This window comes from Pieris rapae, chromosome 6, assembly GCF_905147795.1.
Source record: "Pieris rapae chromosome 6, ilPieRapa1.1, whole genome shotgun sequence".
In the NCBI taxonomy this organism is placed as follows: Eukaryota; Metazoa; Arthropoda; class Insecta; order Lepidoptera; family Pieridae; genus Pieris; species Pieris rapae.
In genome coordinates this window covers 10,333,610-10,354,906 of record NC_059514.1, presented here as the reverse complement: position 1 = coordinate 10,354,906, position 21,297 = coordinate 10,333,610, and the positions used below count along the sequence as shown (strand labels likewise).

The 21,297-nt window shown below is 33.1% G+C and overlaps 1 protein-coding gene across 4 annotated transcripts in view; it reads left to right on the top strand.

The window, feature by feature from the left end:
• LOC110991626 (protein PALS1) overlaps positions 1 to 21,297 on the top strand; it is a 77,180-nt gene that overhangs the window by 50,924 nt on the left and 4,959 nt on the right. For all 4 annotated transcript variants that reach the window (XM_022257066.2, XM_022257068.2, XM_022257067.2 and 1 more), the window contains 6 exons: positions 16,949 to 17,132; positions 18,374 to 18,597; positions 19,280 to 19,450; positions 19,936 to 20,044; positions 20,419 to 20,516; positions 20,655 to 20,859. In XM_022257066.2, the coding sequence (XP_022112758.2) occupies positions 16,949 to 17,132; positions 18,374 to 18,597; positions 19,280 to 19,450; positions 19,936 to 20,044; positions 20,419 to 20,516; positions 20,655 to 20,859 (991 nt within the window). The remainder of the gene's footprint in view (positions 1 to 16,948; positions 17,133 to 18,373; positions 18,598 to 19,279; positions 19,451 to 19,935; positions 20,045 to 20,418; positions 20,517 to 20,654; positions 20,860 to 21,297) is intronic.

The window sequence follows — 21,297 nt, the reverse complement described above, 5'->3', positions numbered from 1 at the left end:
ATATTTATTTTTATATGTTGTTAACAAATGTTTAAACCCGACAATTTTACAATTTGATATTATTGTTATACAAATACAGTAATTATTATTGGTTACGCGTTGTAGGAGGATCTCATATAACGCGTTATGTATGTATGAATTGCGAAGATTTTTGAGCTGCAGTCTATTTCGCACATCCAATAGCATCGAACCTTTTAAATTTAAAACATATTGCTCTAAAAATAAAGCGAGGTTGCAGTAATGGGGGCGTCTTGTTATGTAACCTAGAGTAGAGGAAAACTTGTAACTAAGTTACCGATTTATCTCGCAACGTGGCTTTATAAGTTCAGCTAGCTTACTGTAGTTTGTTTTACCTTTTAATCGTAATATTTTGTAAAGGAAAACATATATAAGATATATTTTATCAAGACTGCAATTCTGTCACAAATCAATGTATACTAAAAATGATGCCTACATAGTATGTTTTTTGTTAAAAATAAATTTATTAGAACAACTTTAAAAAATTTGGTACCTGCGACAGTGTTCTATTAACACTGGCAGCATTTACTCGCTGTGTTGCGATACTTATTCGTTGAGCGAGGAATATATATTTAAGCTACACAACGGGCTCTACTCTACCGGATCAGCGTTCCCCCTGAGTGAGTTCCAGTTCCATGAGGAGCAGTTAGCTGTGCTTTTGATTGCACCCTCCAATACATTTAACAATTTAAAACCAACAACATTATCTTTGAATAGGCAACGTTTTTCATATTAATTCCCAGCTGATTGATAAAACTCTATATAGAAGTTATCGTTGTAATAATATATATTTTATATTAGCAGTAGCCAGCGACTAGGTCGGCGTTGTGATGTATGAGTGTGTGTTAGTATCACTATGTTAGTTAATGTTCAAGTACATAATGCCTAGAGCCTCCTAAATCTCGTTGAACTTCCGACTTAAACGGTACAATCAAATTTGAGCTTTGTACGTAAAGCTTTGCCTCGTGCATACACATATATACACTTTATTACTATTATTAGGTAAAGAGCTATGTTTTAACCAATCAATTTAATATCCAGAGGTATCCAAAGTTGCTACCCTCACTGCAATTTTTTTTTAGATGTTATATTTTATGAATTGATTTTATTTTTCTCTGCGAGCATTGACAAATAAAGAAATCGGAGTCGCTACAATTGTTTTTTGTCAGAGCCTCAGATTTATGTATCTGTTACATCATTGGCCTATCTAATAGGCAAGCAGATGATCAGCCTCCTGTGCCTAAAACATGCATTGTACTTTTTGGGTTGGTCGGCTTCTTCACGATGCCTTCCTTCACAGTTCGAGCGAATGTGAATATGCACAATGCACATAGAAAAAATTCCATTGGTACACAGCCGGGGATCGAACCTATGATCTCAGGGATGAGAGTCGCACACTGAAGCCATTGGGCCAACAGTGTTCTGTGGCGTTTGCGAAAAATACATGGATTGCAAAATGACGTTACCCATCAATGGGCAAATTATATTATCATTATTGTCTTCCGTGAAGATGTGGTATGGTAATGTTAACATAAGCGTTTTTACATAATATTGCTTGCCTAATGGGTGAAAATGAAAATTTCCTATACGTGGTTGTTAAGTTCTTACTACATGCACGATTTAGCTATGCGATTGTCATTATGACATTTAATTTTTCGTGTGAAGCATGGCATGACATGCACTGCTTTACACCAATGCTTAAAAAGAGTGGAGTTTCACACCAGTTCTTCTCGCCGGAATTGGAAGTTAATGAAGTTAGATTTCCTTTTTCGAAGTGAAACTCCTTTAGGTGTATGAGGGTAACATTTTTTACGGAACGTCACAAAGATGTGCAGCGTTTCTGTTGAAGAAAATGGAGAATGAGAATCTAGACAAATTATATTGTTGAAGTAGTTACATATTAGAACTTTAGATGGAAATTCTGTCGCACAACGTATTGTGCAGTAATCGCAGATTTTTATTTATTTATATTATCATTAGCAAATATATTTCAATCTCCATATTATTTAATTTTATGCAAGAAGGCTCTAATAGAGATAATTCCTAATATACATAATTTCATTTATTCTTAAAATAGACAGAATACATAATTTTGACTATGGTTATTCTTCGCCAATATTTTATTTATTTTGGTGGGTAAAACATCATTGCTTAGCGTAAAACAGAAAAAAACATTTAATACAAGTTATTGTATTGAACGAATGAACTTGGCTCCATTCATTAACAGGATACAGGAAATACGTGTTTGTCTGTTCGTCTCTATGGCGACAATGAATCATATTGTATCTGTCTCGCTCTAATTCAAGTAATTTGTATGGCAGGTGCTGATTCGTTTTGTATGTTTTATGTATGAATTGCTCAAGCGGTTAAAGAGACCATGATTTTGTGTTACATCATATATATTAGGTACTTAAAATCATTTGTGTAAATACATTTTTTATAAATATAACACATTTACAAATATAAAAAAAGCGTAGTGAAATCAAAGATTTCACTTGGCGCCTGCTAGTACAGTCGTGCGTGTCTTATTTTGTGTCAGATACTGCAACTCTCCCGCAGTCGAAATTCCCGTCCACTCCCTGACATAAGACACGCTTGACTGACAACCTCCAGCAATGGAGAGGCACCAAAATAAAAAGAAGACAGTACCGGTGACTGGTTACTAATGGACTACGGAAGTCACTGGTTAGTTGATGATTTCCGAAACTGCTAGTGTTAAGGGTATAATTTTTGAAGTTTTTTCTACTACGCGTTAGGGAAAAATGATGACAGTAAATTTTACGATGCACACGGTTCCGTCACAAAAAGCCGACACCCTGAAGTTAGCTATAGTCTGCATTTAAGTATTTTTGTGATATTTAATCACTTAAACAACAAAACTTTCAATCCATTTTTATATTGTTAAATAAAATTTATAAAAAGATTTTTATCTTGTACGCCAAAGAAAACTTCTAACGCGTGTAAATAAAAACACACGTTTTATTATTTTTTATTATTATGATGCACACCGGTAGGTACAGTACAAATTATTCATTATAGACCCCCGGTTATATACAACTACAACACACCTATAACCGGGGGTTATAATGAATATTTTGGCGCGAGTACTATTGTATACCATAGTAACCCACGGCCCCCATTAATATGAAAAGGTAATTGCCCTTTTCGTTGTCACATATAATTTATATTACACCTATTTAGAGCATATTTCAGTGCAATCTCTTATCAAGTCTTACTTGTTATCGATATACACTTGGCAGAACGAGGTCAAATCTCAATTGTTGGAAGTCGAGAAAGCAGCCGTTCATAAACTGTATTATATAGTACTGGTATTCTGTATACTACTTGAAATTTCCATTTATAGAAAATGTTAGAGGGCGCTTTGTAATTCTTAATTCTGTTCTCATATTAGTTTGTAAGCAAATTTATACCGAAGTTTTGGTTGCACATTTTGGCGTCTTTATATACAATTTAATTTATACATAAATATTGTTTTATATCTTTCTAAATTGTAAAATAAGATATGATACTTATATTACCTATAAATAATATGTGTATTCGGCATTTTGGACAGTATCGAAACCAAGAATGTTTTCCAAATTTATGAGATTGGAAAAAACTATAGGGCTCATTTTGGTATTTTGGCATAATTACTAACTTTTATTACTTAACTAAGTAATGTTAGGTTATAAATAATTCTAACAAATCTTTTTTGCTTAATTCAGATCATCTCAAGATAAATAAAATAATGCTTTTTTTTTAAAGCAACAGTTTAAGTTGCGTTGGATAGATTCTAAAAATTAGAAATTGCAGAACTTTTCTGGCCAGTTCTTCTTGTCTTTTCGCCTTAGTAATGCCGATATGAAAAAGTATTTATATTTGGTTTCTTCTGTTTAATCTCTCTAGAGAGTTAACTGGGGAAAACTAAGCATAGATGTCATACGTCAAAGGTTTATAATGCAATCAGCACATTACATAACGTGAAGAGAATACTTTTATGCCAGCAGTGTCTCTTGACCTAGGATTTCTAAAGACCTCTTATTGTGCCCTAGAACACGAATGCGTAATTACACATTTCCATACTTAACACACGGTTTCCACTGGCTTATTCCGTTTTGGATTTTTTAAATTTCGAACACCTGAATTACTTTATCCACTCTTTTGTACGTGGGTACTACAGTAACCAAAAAAATTATAGGACAGTCTTAGAAATCGTGAGTGGAGCATACTGCACTCGGATGTGTAGGTTCAGATGAGATGTATCGCTAATTAAGAGATACGGGAGTCATATTGCGCCAAAAGTAATCACAGCCATGGCGTAGGGTTTTTAACACGTGTCTTTGCTAAGACTTTAAGGAACATAACATAACTTAAGACTAATAAGTAATTTAAATCTAACGTAATTGACTAAAAATGATTTTTAAATAGATAGGAGATATTTTTAATATTATTGTATTGTGCCCCAAAACAAAACAAGCGATTATGAAAATGTATCAAGAAAAGAGCGTATTAATTAAAAGGCCGGCAACTCACTTGTGAACTTTCTGGCAATGTGGACGTCCATGGGCGGTATCACTTAACATCAGGTAAGCCATCTGCTTGTTTGATCTTGGTACATAAAAAAACGAATTAGCGCATGATAGTAGTGTTGAATTGGTGTCCTCGGCGCCCGCGCCATGTATTATATAAGTATGTAATTACTGATAATGATTTGTTAATAAATGCTCGTGAGTGTTATATCGTGAGAATACTGCCAAGTGGTGGGCTGCGATTCAAAGTCGAGTCAAAGAAATCATTTTTTTTGGCGCGATAGGAAAAAAACCAACACCCTGAAGTTGGTATAGCCAACATTTTAAATTAAACAATGTCCATTTCTTTAATTATGTATTAACACTTTTTTGTGATATTTAAACTTATTTAGGTAATGCGTTATAATAAAATTTTCCATGTATGAAATTTTTTCTATTGTTAGTGTCGTTTGTTCTAACTTCTAAAAACGTAGAATAACCTTATTTAAAAGATTTTACCTTGTTACGCCAAAGTATAACTTCTAACGAGTGTACACAAGTACACACATGTTTTTATATTACTTATATAAAAACATGTGTGTACATATATTAAATATACTCTTATATATGCATATACAAATTTTATTTATTTTAAAGTTGAAATTGTTAAATCTGCTAGTAGTCTGAGTATCTAGTCACTGTCTTTCCTATATATAAGTATAGTCATACTTAGTAGTCACTCAATGTCATATCCGATATTAACACGAAAATCCGCGTATGTCCTCCATTAATCCTTCAATGAGCACTGAAAAATAAACAGCGTCTAATTTAAATAAATGCTCGCGTTCGCTAAATAGCGATCCTATATTAAAAGTTTTATTAAAATGCAAAACCTGCCTGCAAATTCTCAAACAATACACATTTCAGTCAAAAGGCATTATTAAACATACACATTCCGTTCGTACTTTTCGTAGAAGAATTTTGAGTGTTGCAGTAATAAGTTCAGTGAGACAATAAAATTTTAATTAACATTGTTCAGCCTGAAGCAGGTGCATGTTTCAGAACAATCGAATTCGCTTATAATGAAGTCTTTACTTTGGAATATAAATTTTTAAAAAGTTCAGTGACAACCTTCTCAGATCTGGGCCATAGATATCTGTTTTATGATGTTTTGTCAATGTAATAAGCAAGTAGGTTGTCAGCCTTCTATGCCTTACATACGCTAACGACTTTCTGGGTCTAAGTCAAGCCAATCCTTACGATGTTTTCCTTCATCATTAGAATGTTAAAAGTGGGAAACAAAAAGAGGAGCTGAAACCACTAGGTCAGGCCTACACTGCTATTTTGCACACTGGAATATAGGACTATGAATCATATTTTTGGGTTTCGCGTGTTAAAAGACGGTTGTTGTAGCGATGTCCAGATAAATGAAACTTTGCTAAAAATTACATATAAATGGTTTATAACAAGAGCTTGTAACAAACAGAAAATCAGGGGTTAGGTTGCGACAGTGGTAGATTAACAAAAACTGTAACTTAATGTATGGGGTATTAAAACTAAGTGACACATCTATTACCTATAACGAATATAAGCGATGGCGACCAATCGGACATTATCGACAACGAGAATATTATCTTTATTATAATTTATAAATGTATGACAAAAGAAACGGCTCAGTACTAAAACTAACATTTTAGAATATATAATAATATATAATAAAAATAACATTTAGAATGCACTTTTCAATTATTAACTCGCGACTACATTATTATCAAAATGTCGATTATACACTTTAAAATTTTTTCAAACTTTAATTTCTTAGTATTGAATATACTCGTATATGTGGTATATATACTATGACGTTTCTATATTTGTACGAAACAGGTGACGTGTTAAGACCTAGATGACAGCTGTTCGCATTCCACAGAGCCATATGCTTCGATGAACTTAAAATCGTTTCCACGAGCTCGCTCTATGAAATATACCTTTTTGTATGCGATAAAAAGATGGCTATTACGTCTTCTCATTTTGTTGTCCATACGAAGTACATGAAAATTTATTATTTAAACGTTATCAAGTAGATAGACAAAGTAAAAATCTGTTGTACAATCCTAGATATTCCACAAGAAATTTTCACATAATAATTCGATTTTGATCTTAAATTTCTTATACTACAGCCAAATGATTAGCGTCAAATGGTTTTTGTGAACAACTCTGTGCTTTTGGCTACAGAAACTTAATGTGTATAAAAAACAAACAATTACACTAAAAATATAGCCAAAAATGGAATACTTAATATTTACAAAATTGTTAAGACTTTTAATAGGGGAAAAACAATAAAAAATATTCATAATTATATTTAAATATGTTTAACATAATTTGGCAGTTTTGTGTTAAAGTGAGGGTATACAAGGAAGGGCAGTCTAGAAGTGAGCTCCAATAATCTTATTTGAGATGATGGCATGTAGTAGCAATCAATCGTATTGTTTTGTTTTTATTACAATGATTTGACATAAATTTTATTTTAGAATAAATAGATTGTAACTAACTTTAGCTGCTTTTTATAGGATGTGGTGTACTTTAATAAATAAATAAAAGAAGTAGGCTCTATCCAAAATTTTGCAAATTCATAACTAAGCAACCTTATAACGTATATAATGTTCATAGAAACATTCGACACAAACTCAAGGCAACAGTAGCTATACAAATTCACCATTCAATAGGTATTCCGAAAACATAAACACAAAACGCCCACAGCCTTATCGTCATCACAAAACAATATCTGGCGTGACAAACTCGAACCGAGATAGCCCGATAACATCAGTATTCGCAGGATTTTCCGACAGGCAACACCTTATCAAAAAATATATAACCTTCACGGTGTTTTAAGTTACTTGTCAGTTTATTTCGCGCCAAGACCTGCAATAATATATATTTGTGCATCAATTTTAGTCAGTGGCATGTGATAATTGACAGAATGGCAAAAGTCATGCAGTTGCTGAATGTAAATTTGTTGGACACATCTCGATGTTGCTCTGCTGTTGACAGATTAAAACAGTTATGCATCTGTCGGAAACATCAAGGTGACAATGAGGTAATTATTCTAACACGACCTTGCATAGTACATTTGAAAGACTTTCCAATTTTGGATGGAAGTCTTGGAGGACCAAACTGAAAGAGGCCTTAAATTAGGTTGCAATATTTAAGATGCCATCTTAAGAAAATAATTTCGTCCAATCGAACCTTGTTACATTTGTTATTTTCAGCTGTTACTTTTATATAGCTGCGATTTTTTTAGTTAAAATTACGCATGTCATAAGCAAACATTAATCAGTATCCTATTAAGTGGAAATCAAACTCTAGATTGGCTTAAATGTTAACATAGATATTTTATTTCGAGTAAGACAACACAGTAATAACATAAAAATCAAGTTACCCGAACACAGTCAGAGCTCTTAGCTGACTAGAGCCGGTCTGATTGGGACAATCCAACCTAGTTAAATGCACACTCACTCCATGTTCTATATGTGCCAATATTGGCCAAGTTATATATACTATTTATATGTTCAGTGTATTGATAATTGTAAATTCCGTGAGAAATATTTTTTCTTGTCCCTGCTTCATATGAAACTACGTAAGATTTCTCTGTCTGATCTGTCATTTATAAACCATATAATTAATATTTTTAAATACTCCGTACGTCCGTCAGTGTTTCTAGTTAATGAAATTTGCATTACAATAACACTGGTGACGCCAGAAATATTGAATAAGTACACATACATGTAATATTTAAATGCTTACATAGTTCTAGTCAGTAACAAAATCACATTACCTTATTTAGTGGTTCGTTCAAGACGTCTAATCTGGAGGTCTGGGTTCGATTTACAGTGACATTGCGGGTTATGGCTTAACACTTAGTTGCCTTAGTGAAATAACTCTAAGTAGATGGTTTTTAATATAGCTATAGTGCAAAGACGGTGTTTTAAAACCTCTTCTCTCGTAAAAAAACGGTTAGCGCTGGGCCTTTTTCGATCCTAAAATGTCTTTGGTTTTTAAGATTCCATTTCCATGACCAAATTTTTAACATATAATCAGCAAAAGTCATCATTTATCTATGTTTCAAAATCCCGATACTGTCACATTGTTGATATGACGTTTTATCTATTTCTTATAAAGTATTTTATCAGACGATTTGATGACTTCTCTTGTGATAAGATAGAGCCAATATGTTACTTATATATTTAAATCAAACAATAGCGTATATTGTTTTTTACTATTCAATAAAATACATAATAAAAGGTCTCACCTTTCTAATCTACATTACATATATTTACTTTCTTTTTTATTTGATACAAACCATAGATGTATACGCAGTTAACAATGTTGTTCAGAAACTAATCTACAAAATCAGGTTAGAAAATGTAAGCCAATATGAATGTAAAGATGACAAAAGTATTAATTGAAAATTTTAAGTAATTTTGTAATTTTTACATTTACGTAGCTAATTTATTTATTACCACAGATTAAAGGGACTGTCTCGTTAAGTATGGTTTGAGTATGTAACAAGTCAACAGATTTCCACGAACTTGAAGTAGTGTTTGGAATACTTAATCAGTTCCTATGAAACTTGCGGTTAAAGATGTATTGGGAAATACGATTCCAATTCGTTAGAGTATTTGCGTGAATTATAAACTGTTCATAAGATTGTATTTTATATGATTATGAACGCATTAAACTAATTTAATAATTGTTTTTACTGATGTTATAAAGAGGCATTGTGAAGGCTTCTACATCGGTAACTCAATAAGACATCGCCAATTATATAAAAAATTACCATTATAATACTCCTCGTTTACCAGTTTTTTTTTTATTATTGTGATACATATGGTTTGAGGTCTACACCTCAATACAAATTCTTTATAAACTAAAGGTTTAAAAAACTAAATGAAAACTTTACAACAAACTCTGGAATTAAAATACATGCCTAAGTTACATGGAAGTAATTTGTATATTTTTTATAAGTGTAGAAAAACATAAGTAAATTTTCTTATACTGATTAATACAAGTAAAATGTTGATTTTGTAAAAAATCTTTGATGTTCTAAAAAATTAAAACGACCTCTTCATCGGGGCTTCAGAAATCAGGGTTAACTCGCCGTCCACTATGACAAAACCTCTGCAAATAAACAAGTAGATAACTCCGCTGTAAATAAAGCCTGCGCGCCAGCACCATTTCTCTTACCCTAATTAAAAGTTCAGCTTAATTAAACACCGTTTTAAACCATTGTGAGCGGAAAGACTTTTTCCTTTTGTCTTTTGTACTGGTTCCTAATGTAGTAGAATAATGTATGAGTATTGGTTATGTGAGCCAGTGTCCCGTACTGGTTAGGCGATTTTTAAGTGCGAAGTATTTCCTAACTAAATCGATTAATATAGTGTACGAATTCTTAAACCTCCGGCAACGCAATTGCGAGCCTTCGGGCAACGTAAATTCATGGGTGCTTCACTTATAAATGAGCCTCTGTCCCCCCGTTTAAAAAAAAAAATACTACTGGAAGCACAGAACAACAGCAGGTTATATTAAATGTTCTGTGAAAGTTTAAAACAAAATAGCAACTCCGGTGGCGTTTTGAGCTAAAAATATTGTATAATTATTTGGTAAATTAAATACAAGATATTATAATAATGAAGCTTATTTAATTGATGCTTTTTTTTATTTATTTATACTTTGTTACCATAATTTAGTACAATATAGTACAAGAAGTGCATAATTAATAAACAAAACAAACTGAAAATAACATGCATCTACAACTAAATTTAAATAAAATGAAATACATACATATAAATAATAATATGTATAAACAGACATGTAAAAACTGCCAAAGGTTAATAGACTAGCTTTTTTTTGTAGCATCAACGATATACTATCAAAAGTGGCATCTACCTTTTCATTATCAAATGCTAATGAAAGACCAAGCATGACGAACCTATTCGACACGCTGCAAAATTCATGAGATGTGTGAAATATAGTTGAGTAATATGAAATATATAAACTACAATAATTATTATAGTAGTTTTTATTTTAATTTCTTAAAAAAAGACACTTCTCACGTCAAGTACAAAGTAAGAATTAATACTTTTCTTGGCCGGTAGGAGTCGCTGTCACGGGTAGTATTGCCAGTAAATAAAAATCAATCTTATAATGGAATAATTTGATGTCAAATAAAAGAATAAAAATATACTAGTATCTAGAAAATACAGTTCTTCAAATAAATGTGACATAAACTTAGGAACATCTCATATGGTAGGTTTTGTTACCTGTACTAGTCTAATATCTTTTAAGTCACCCAGCCATCAAAGCCGTTCGATAATTAAATCTTTTTCATTGTAATAAATAATGCAAGGAATAATAATAAATACGTTTTAGTTCGATTTATAGTAGATGTTAGTATATACTAAAATATAATGTTTCGAAGATACTAGTAGATGCTGTTCATTACTTCTAAAGTTGGAGTCGCTTTTACTTGATACAATCGAATTCTTAATTGTAATCAAAACCGTTTTTTATAGCAGTGTTGCTTTAGCTTGCGACTCATAGCGGAGGTCATAGGTTCGAACCCGGTTGACCAATGGACTTTCTATGTGCGCGTTAAACACTCGTTAGATATCGGGCGGAAAATGGTATGCATTAGACGGAAAAACCCGCGTGTACCTACTATGACTGGTTCTTCGAGGTGCTTTAAATAATAGAGGATTTTATTTTGACTCTATATTAACCTCTTGCGTACAGCAAGAGAATATAAACGAAATAATGAATTGTTAATTGCTATGTTGCAGTTGATGAGAGTGCCTACGTCTAGCTAAACTCTCGGTGCGTAACTCCCACGATATAGATAATCGTCACGCTTATGAAACTAATAAACCCTGAGAAGAGACGGATACATAATTCTGAAGCCCTTTAATGTTTTAGCGCCACTTTCATATATACTGTTATCTCTTTCTCTCAATAAGATCTGGTTTAAAATCTGAGAATTTTAAATAATAGCGTCTATAAAAAGATCATAAAAACGCATAACCTGGTTATATCGCTGTGACGTAATAAGCTTAGCATGAACTTTATCGTCGCCAGAATCGTAACGGTAACGTTGGAATTTTTACTCAAGAACAGCGTAAAGCGACCAAATTTTTGACATTTTTATATTAGTCAAAACTACGTAAGGTACCAAAGTTTAGGATTTGAGTTTTATTTTGATGATATTCATTACTTTCCACTTAGGGTGTATTCTATTTTGGGTGGGGTAAAATGAAGAAAATTCGTGGATATTTTAATAACTTACGTTTGTATATTACATTATTATATCGTAGCTAATGAAGTGATGCGCGCGTATTTGCGGATTTGGAGAAGTTGCCCAACATGTCTATAAAAGAGTGCACTAATTACACTTTTCAGAAGCCCATTCCAGTCAGCCACTCGGTTTGGGAGTCAATTCTTTAGGGATTATATATGGGATTATTATGTCGAGTGGTCTCCAATTTTAAAGAACTACTCCTCAAATGTGTTCTCGATTAAAAAAATTGCATAGGAAAAAGTTCTTCTTTACTCTCAAATCGATTTACGTCCATCAGTATTTACCAGCCGACGTTTCCAATAGAATTTAATCATTAAATTAAATAAACCAATTAAAAACACTAATTAAACCTATCTGGCAGCCATTAATCGAAATTGTATAGTGCAATGTGAAAGTGTGTCATGTTTGGGATGTTTACGTATACCGTTATAGAGATCTATAGATCGTGATCCATAGATCATGGTATCGTCGTCGCCGCGTGCGCAGACACGGTCGCATGACGTTGACCCAAAAAGGATTAAGGCTTACTCGGTAAGTTCTCACGAGTTTTTATCAATTACATAAGCTCTTATGTCATTTCATAATTAGCACTCTTTGTTATGTATTTAGTATTGGTTTCTTCACGTCTCTACTGCGCATACAGTAACATACAGTAAAATACATATATATAATACTAATACTCTAAGCGAAAGGAACTCTGTTCGTTGGGTTGACTTAACCTAGAGAAAGATAATCTAAAGGGCCCCGTTGGCTAGCGGTCTTATTAGGACACACCTAGCAGACGCTTAGCTTCGATTCCCGTTCAGAGAGCAATTTAATTTTTATACATTCCTTTGGATATCCATTTTCCATTTAGGGAAAGCTAATCTATTTTTTAGTTAATAATACTTAAGAGATAAGATAATTTCGATCAAAATTCGCCAAAGTAAATACAATATTATTGGTTTTTTTTTATTAATTTATTTCCCACTTCATTCTTCTAACAGTTACTACTAATACGATGGAACTACGCAATAATATTGATCATTCTATAATAAAATACACTAAAATAAATATACCTAGATCTTATAACTGATAACATAACCTGCACCCCTTTCTTGAAAGTATAATGCGAATATACCGAGCGAGAGATAGTCCTATTTATACATTTTTAAGTATTTATCTATGTAGCTTCTTACGCCACTGTTAAAATGTTGATTATAATCTGTCTGGTAGCCTTGTATTTGATAGTTTGTAATTTATCGTAAAACTTTATTATATGGATCTAACATTTTCGACAATTTACTATTACTAATATCACGAGGCAACTATGATGAGAAGTTTGCAGCTGGTTAGTATAATGTATCCTTCCAGATAAACTTATACTTTTATATAAATATATTGCAGGTACGTTACTAAAAAGTATTTTTTCGTCTGCTTTTTTCGACGTTATTAAGAGAGAGATATTTAAGTTAAAACAGCGCAATAAAATTGTTTTTATAGAATATGTGTAGGTTTCTACTTCATGTAGTTTATGTTACAGTTTTTATAATTAAATAGATAACAAATTAACTTATGTAATGTTGTAATCCCTTATGTAACAATTATTAACATTTAGTGTAAGTATAATAGCAAATGTGTACGCTATGAATACAACTTAAACACTAGTTGCCTTAAATAAAATTGTTAAAAAATAGTAACTTGGCTTATTGAAGGGTTCTTAAATCTAAGTGACACTTGAATAGTAGTCTACCTTTTGGACATTATCGTAAACGAGAATGTCATATTACAATTTATGAGTTTGGAAAACGTAAGGGCTCATTTTGGCTTCAAGTGTGCGATAATCAGGTACTAAAGCTTAGTTTTAAGTAAGTTTACGTAACATTACTCCTATTTCGTTATATTTTCCTATTAATATTTATAATTCCTAATTAAAATAATAAACTCCAGTAATTTGTTCGTACTGATCACAAAATAGTTTAAAACTTAGGGTCCTTCAAGAAAAGAGCGTACCAATTCTTAAAAGGCCGGCAACGCACCCGTGGGCCCTCTGGCATTGAGACTGTCCATGGGCGGCGGTATCACTTAACATCAGGTGAGCCTCCTGTCCGTTTGCCGCCTGTTCTATAAAAAAACCAATATCAGTACTGAATTTTATGCAAAAAGGTCTCCGAGTAATTAAGAATTAATGCATGAGGGTTAAAAATGGCGTTAAAACCGTAAATCTACAAATCTTTGACATAAAAACCCTCTATCAGGCTCAAAGCAAAGGTCACTGAACTCATTTGCATTTTATTCAAATACGGCTAGATTATATGAAATATCAGAATATATTTTTGGACTGACTTTATAATATTAACATGCATTTGAGTTTATATAATTAAATTAACATAATCCCGTTAGTATTTGAGACAGTTTTTTGGCACAGAATATAGTTGGATTTCTCATATGCCATTTCGTATAACTGTATAAAATATTTTTCAATGCTGTAAACAATAAAATAAACATTGTTTTGTATTATTTTTGAATGTCATAAAACAAATATTATCTATAAAATGTTTATTATTTTGTGATGAGCTGATGGGATACTGGTCCACTCCCATGTCGCAATCACTTCTTCCTTCAACCAGCCAGTCCTACGTTCATTACGAGCATATGATCGATGATGACGCAAAACATCCGGGATATGCGACTTTTCGTATTTTAACAGTCTGCATAAACATTCTTGTACTTCTAATTGAAAAATATTTGTACTTGTAAAATGTCTGATATTTTAATATACTTCTTCTTTTTTCTTAAGCTTATGTTAAACGAAACAGTAATCTCCAATTACCTATATCAAATTCATTGTGAAATCGCATAGAAACTCTTTGTTCTATATTAGATTAAGAAAAGACCAAAAGTGTTATCGCAGCTTAACAAACTGTTGTTATTCAGAAAGATTTCATAAATTTGAAACAATCTCGTAAAGTAAGCTTAGCCGAGTGCAAAGGGTCATTCAGTTTTATGCCATTGACGTCAAACATAATTATATTCGGAAAATGTTTTGTTTTTCTTTATTCAACTTAAACAACTGCTTTCTATTTATAACTTACGCAAGTATCACATCCCACGATATTATGAGGATTCAGAATTTAACGAACAGTATACAACGAATAAATTTAAAACCATAAATGGCCCTATTAATATTCCGATTCGTCTCTTGATGATCTTACGCATCTTGATGAATTTATTGCTAAGTGATTTTCTTCCATTTCGGTTTCTATCTACGACGTAGTAGTACGATCTAAATAAATATGATTGTGAAGGATTTCTACTTGTATTGATGACGTTAACTTCTATGTGGTAGAGCGAAAGATAATTTAGATTATATCGATAGTAATATTAATGAGTCAATCTAAATGAGAATTCATTTATCTTTAAATGCATAGTTTGATTAAATGTGTTACAATTATTGAGGTTGTTCCTAAAATATTGTTGCGTGAATTAAGATATGTTAAAGAAACACTTTGTTTGAAGCTGGGTAACAAAGCTGGCTTTTATTATTAAAAGCATGAGCTTATAATTAAGATAACATTAGGAGTAGTGGGGTTGCTAGGCTGAATTAACAAAAAACTTCAACTTATTGAAGAGTTCTTAAATCTAAGAGCCACTTATGATATTGGACTATATCGGAAACGAGAATGTTAAATTACTATTTATGAGTGTGGTAAAAACTAAAGGCTTTATATTAGCTTTAATTTTGCCATGGTTGTTTACACTTTTACTACTTTTTTTTAATTATTAACTAACACACATATATATAAGTATATATATATATATATATATATGTATATATATACATATATATATATACATATATATATATATATATATGTATTTACTAATGGTAGGTAAAATTTGGAGTCGAGGCTTAGGGCTAAGTATGCGTCGCTTGTGTAAAATCCAAGGCCATTCTGAGCTGGTCTCGTCTTATCTTACCTTACCTAGCATAACAGTTAGGTAAACGAGTATATAAATCTGTAAATGTTACTCGTAATTACTATACTAACGAACCAGATATAAAATTTTAAATAAAGAATCGTGTAAATAAGGGCGTGGTTTCTATAGTAAATACAAACCTTTTTCACTAGAAACATTGAACAAATAAGTCGACGTCTGACGTAGGTCTTCCCTTGCGCACAATGCATTTAAAATTAGTATTTTAAAAAGGCTTTTGTTTTAAATCCCTTTTGTGCGATCGTAAAAAGGTATTTTTAGATTAAATATGTATATTGATTAATTCAGACCGTAACCCGGTAATGCAGCCAATGTTTTGGTTTTACAAATATAATTTTATTTGTAGTTGGATTTTGTTAAAACTACCTTTCAGATTTCATTTATAATAATCGAATCAATATACAGATTTTAATTTACAACGAATTAATAATAATTTACGTAGAATGTCAGACTAGTCAATTTAAAAATACTGTACAGGTATTGAAAAATTCTAGATTTCGTGTAGGAAATATTTTTATTATCGGTACAAGCAAAAGCAGGAGCACATTGTAAATGTAGTAAAACTTTAATAGGTGCGATGCATTAAACATTAGACCATTGAATGTTCTAATTAATAAAAAATAATTTGGTCCATGGGAACTTAATATGGTGAGCCTCTTTCCCGTTGCTCCATCATTATTGGAACATTAAAATCTATATAGAAAAGGGTGAAAAAAACGGCTAATATGAATCTGAATTTAGTTCGAAGGTAAAGTTCTACCACCTTTAACAATCACGGAATTTCCTTGTATAAGTTTTTTTTATTCTAACGATTGTTTCTAATAACTTTTGATAAGATAGTGGCATTGGCCTGAAGGTAATTTTGACCGTGACGTCGAGCGTAATAAGATAAGCGATAACAGATAGAAACCCTACGTGTTGTAAGCTTATATTATCTACTTATCACTAATTAGTATTGGCTTAGATTATTTACAAATTTCAAGTTTCCGACACTCTTACAAGACTGCACATATGTTTTGCCTTAATGCGACAATGATAACTCTTATTGAAATACATGTCCCAAAAGTTTTATTAAATTTCCCTAATATTATTTCAGGAGCAACTCCGTCAACGTAAAGAAGCAGAAGAGAGGATCGCAGCGCAAAATGAATTTCTGCGTACATCACTACGGGGCTCGCACAAGTTGCAGGCGCTGGAGTCCAACCCGCCAAACACTACCTCTTTCGTCAACGAGGCATATGAGGAAGATGATGAACCGTCACATCTTTACCAGCTTGTTGGTTAGTTCTTACTAAGAATTTAGGTAGAAAGCTGGGTAGAAATAACTTCCGAAGGTTGATGTGCCTTATCTGTAAACACTTGTCTCTGTGAAGGAAGATTGGAAAGTATAGTTGGTTAAAAGACATACTCCAAATGGAAGTAAAGGTCACGCACAGTTTGTATGTACCTATTGCAGATATTATTTGAACTTGGTTAAGAGGAGCGCTGTCCTAAAAAACTCACCTCGCGTCCTACGAACAAATCTGTACCTCACGATTTCCTTCGCTTGTATCCAGTTCCAAACAACAAATACTGTTCCTTTTCTGACTATAAGATCTCATCTGATTCTACTTTCCCATTATTTCGATCACTTCAGGTTTAATTATTATGTATATAAAGTCTAGAACCGAATTTAATAGTTTTTTTTTAAATTTCTTACACAGAACATATTACATAATGGTTTCTGAAGCAAATGAGTCAGAAGTTCATTTTAGATAAAAATTTAATTAAGAGCAAAAAATAGGTTAAAGTAGCCGTTAGGATACTATCTTGCATACTAATTAAAGTTAGGTTTGAACCAAGTCGAGCGTGTAATATGCCCCTTGCAGTTTTGTTGCTGTTTAAAGACTTTTTATTCTTGAAGAGAGGTCTTGAAGTGTTCTTAAAATAGTCAATACTTAATCAATTATATACAATAATTTCGTGTATAAAGTGTAGTTTTGTAGTATATAATTACATATATATTGGAAAACTATTAAGCTTTCAAGTACTTTTTTTTTAAAAACAAGCGTATAATATTCTCTTGTCCACAGTTAGATAACATGAACGATAAAAATAACAAATGACGCTAGCAGTACAATAGTTTTTTTTAATGAAAGTAAAGAAAGTCAGAACCTGATATCGTAGGTTCGATCCCCGGCTGTTCACAAATTGGTGAATAAAGTCCATTGACTTACTTTCTATGTGTGCATTCTCTTTCGCTCAAACGGTGAAGGAAAACATCGTGCGGAAAACGGCTTTCTTGAGACCCAAAAAGTTTAACGGCGTGTGTCAGGCACAGGAGGCTGATCACCTACTTGCGTATTAGAATTGCAAATGATGATGAAATAGAAGCGAAAGATTGGGGCCCAGGCGCAAAAAAAGGTTGTAGTGATACTGATTTAAATAATACAAATAGGAAATTTCTTATAGGATTTTTAAACCTAAAACATTTTGTTACGTGATCTACATTACCTTTAATCTTTTTTTTTTACATTTTCAGATTACCAAGAAGTTTGTGCTGCACTATCGAGGGTTCAGAAGGCGTTAGGGTCGATTGGTGAATCAGGTCTCGCAGCGAGAGTGGCTGGAGCAGCCAGTGCCTTAACCAGTCCAGGGCTACGCACTGCGCTTGCGACGCGATCAGCTGTCCTCACCGCTGTTAGACATAAAAGGCCTGCGCTCACGCCGCCTCAGACGCAGAGAGCTACAGATCGATTAAAAGATGTAAGTTACCTATGACATACCTTGAATTGTGAAAAGAGTCTTTATTGCCTTGATTTAAAGCAGTGTTTCTCAATGCCCCACACGGGGCACTGACCATACCCACTAAAAACACCTCACCCCTTCACACGCCCTTAAATTGAACCCTCGGGGTTTGCCAGGGCATTCTACCCGACAGGCTTATATCCGACATAGAGCTGAAGAAGGTTCTGCGACACCGGAGACTAAATCCTCAGCCTTGAAGGACCGGCCAGTCTACGGTCAGCCCCAGACCTCAGAGGTCTGGGGCCTCTCCCTCAATCGTTCAGCAATATGTTCATAGAAGAAGACCATTCTTAACATAGGCAATCAAATAGCATGACGTCCAGGTATCCCTTTTCGGATAATTGGAGATTCATTATATCTGAAACGAGGTGTTAAGTTATTTATTCGTTAAACTGTATTTGCAAACACATGTAATATTTTTGTTGTCAGTAAACCTATTGTCTCATTGTATTATAATTATAAACAATGACTTCTAAATGATATCGAACAATTTATATATTCTATTACGTCATATATAAATGACATGCCTTTTTGAAGACACAATATTTCTTCAAAAGCTGCAGTTTTACCCCGGGAACTGTTATTTTGGCTTCAATTGGTTGTCGCCTTTAGTTATTGAAACTAAAAAAATTTTTTTCAGTGTATAGATGTACTAGGATCACATACAGCGTCAGGTGGTGAGACGTCAGGCGTAGCAGCGGAACTGCTGTCAATTCTGGGAGGGCTTGAGTTAGAAAACCTCTTGCAAGCGCACGACCAGGCTGCCGCCTTACTTGACCCCTCTTGCTTTGCGCGGGGCAAACGAAATAAGGTCAGTATTTTGGTTATTGGATATTTCGGAAATACCCTTCAAAGTTCATGTATAAAATCAAATAACAAGAGGTCATCTACTAATCATATTTGTGTAATTTCTATTTTATTCTAGAATAAGTACCCCCCATACTTTATTTTTATTTTTTTACACAAATCTTTTTTTTATACAGCATGCAAAAATACATACAACCCTTAATTTTCAACACCTCTAAGGTCAAACCGTTTTTTTATTTTTTATTAAAAACTTATGACTTGAACTTTGAGGTTTATATAGAGACAAATCACAGAAATCGTAAAAAGTTTTCATTGCGGAAAACCGAATAGTTTCTGGGGTAGCATAGTAAAATGTTGCATGTTGGTATGTACTGAAAAGATAGGCTGGGCATTAAGAAGAAACGAAGTTCGCGGGGGCAGATAGTTTTACTATGTACATACACCGACTGATCTCTTAATATTTTAAAATATTTGTTTCTTCATCCGCAGACTGCAAACCACGTAACCGAGAACGACAAGTTCCAACCGACCAATTCGCCGGACGACACCAGCGATACTATTAAGATTATTAAAATTGAAAAGACTAATGAACCACTTGGTGAGTTAATTTTATGTATGTTTTTATTGGAATATATAAAACTTATGTTTTTATTCGCAAATAAAATAAATAAATAAATCAGTGGCAAACCCTGTGGTGGAAATTTCTGAATCTGTCCATGATCATTTGTCAATCTAATAGGCAAGTAGTTGATCAACTTTTTGGGTCTAAGACATGTCAATTTCCTCACTATGTTTTCCTTCACCGTTTGAGCGAATAATAAACTCGCACTTAGAAAAAAAAGTACATTATGTCATGGCCACTACGATAAAATAGGACATAATTTTAAAAAAAATGCTTAAAACTATTGCTGATACATTACCACCAACAATATTGGTATAATGAATGCTTCATTAGCTAATTCATGTCTGCAGGTGCTACAGTACGCAATGAGGGTGAGGCAGTGATAATCGGGAGGATAGTGCGGGGTGGGGCAGCTGAGAAGTCGGGGCTGCTGCACGAGGGAGATGAGGTAGATGCTATTCCTTATCTAAATATAGCTACTTTTCATAATTTAAGATTACCCTATGAACATAGTATTGTTAGAGCAGAGTATTCAAAGGGTTTAGGTGAGTGTAAAGAACTGCTGTATAACGAAATGTGTTTCCAGCTGCTGGAAGTGAACGGCGTGAGCATGCGAGGCAAGTCAGTGCACGAGGTGTGCCAGCTGCTGGGCGGACTGGCGGGGACACTGTCCGTGGTGCTGGCGCCTCGCGCCCGCCCACGACCGCCGCCCGCCCATCGGGTGCTGCACGTCAGGGCGCACTTCGACTACGACCCAGAAGACGACGTCTACATCCCTTGTCGGGAGCTGGGTGAGTTATTTTTATTTCCTTAATATATTTATTTCATTTTTATCTACGTATTATCGTACATATTATCCAATAAGACATGAAATGAAATCATTATTATTATTACATGTATCATTATCTCTACATTTTAACGAAAATGTTAGGTGGTAAATAAAAAAGTGATAATTTACAAGAAAGCATTATAGAGAAATATCAATTTATAATTTATTTACTTTGACAAATAAATACGATTACCTCTAATTCTAAATTAGGTATTAAGAACGATCCATTGTTCGCTATGAGTCCATATTCTAATAAGCGATTATGATGCCTTAAAAATGTATAAATTAATGAATTAAACGATAAGACTAACTACGGAATAACGTTTTAATAATATTGTTTTAACTAGCCACGGAATAAATTCATCTAACCTAACCTAACCAATCTTCTGACGTACAGAGA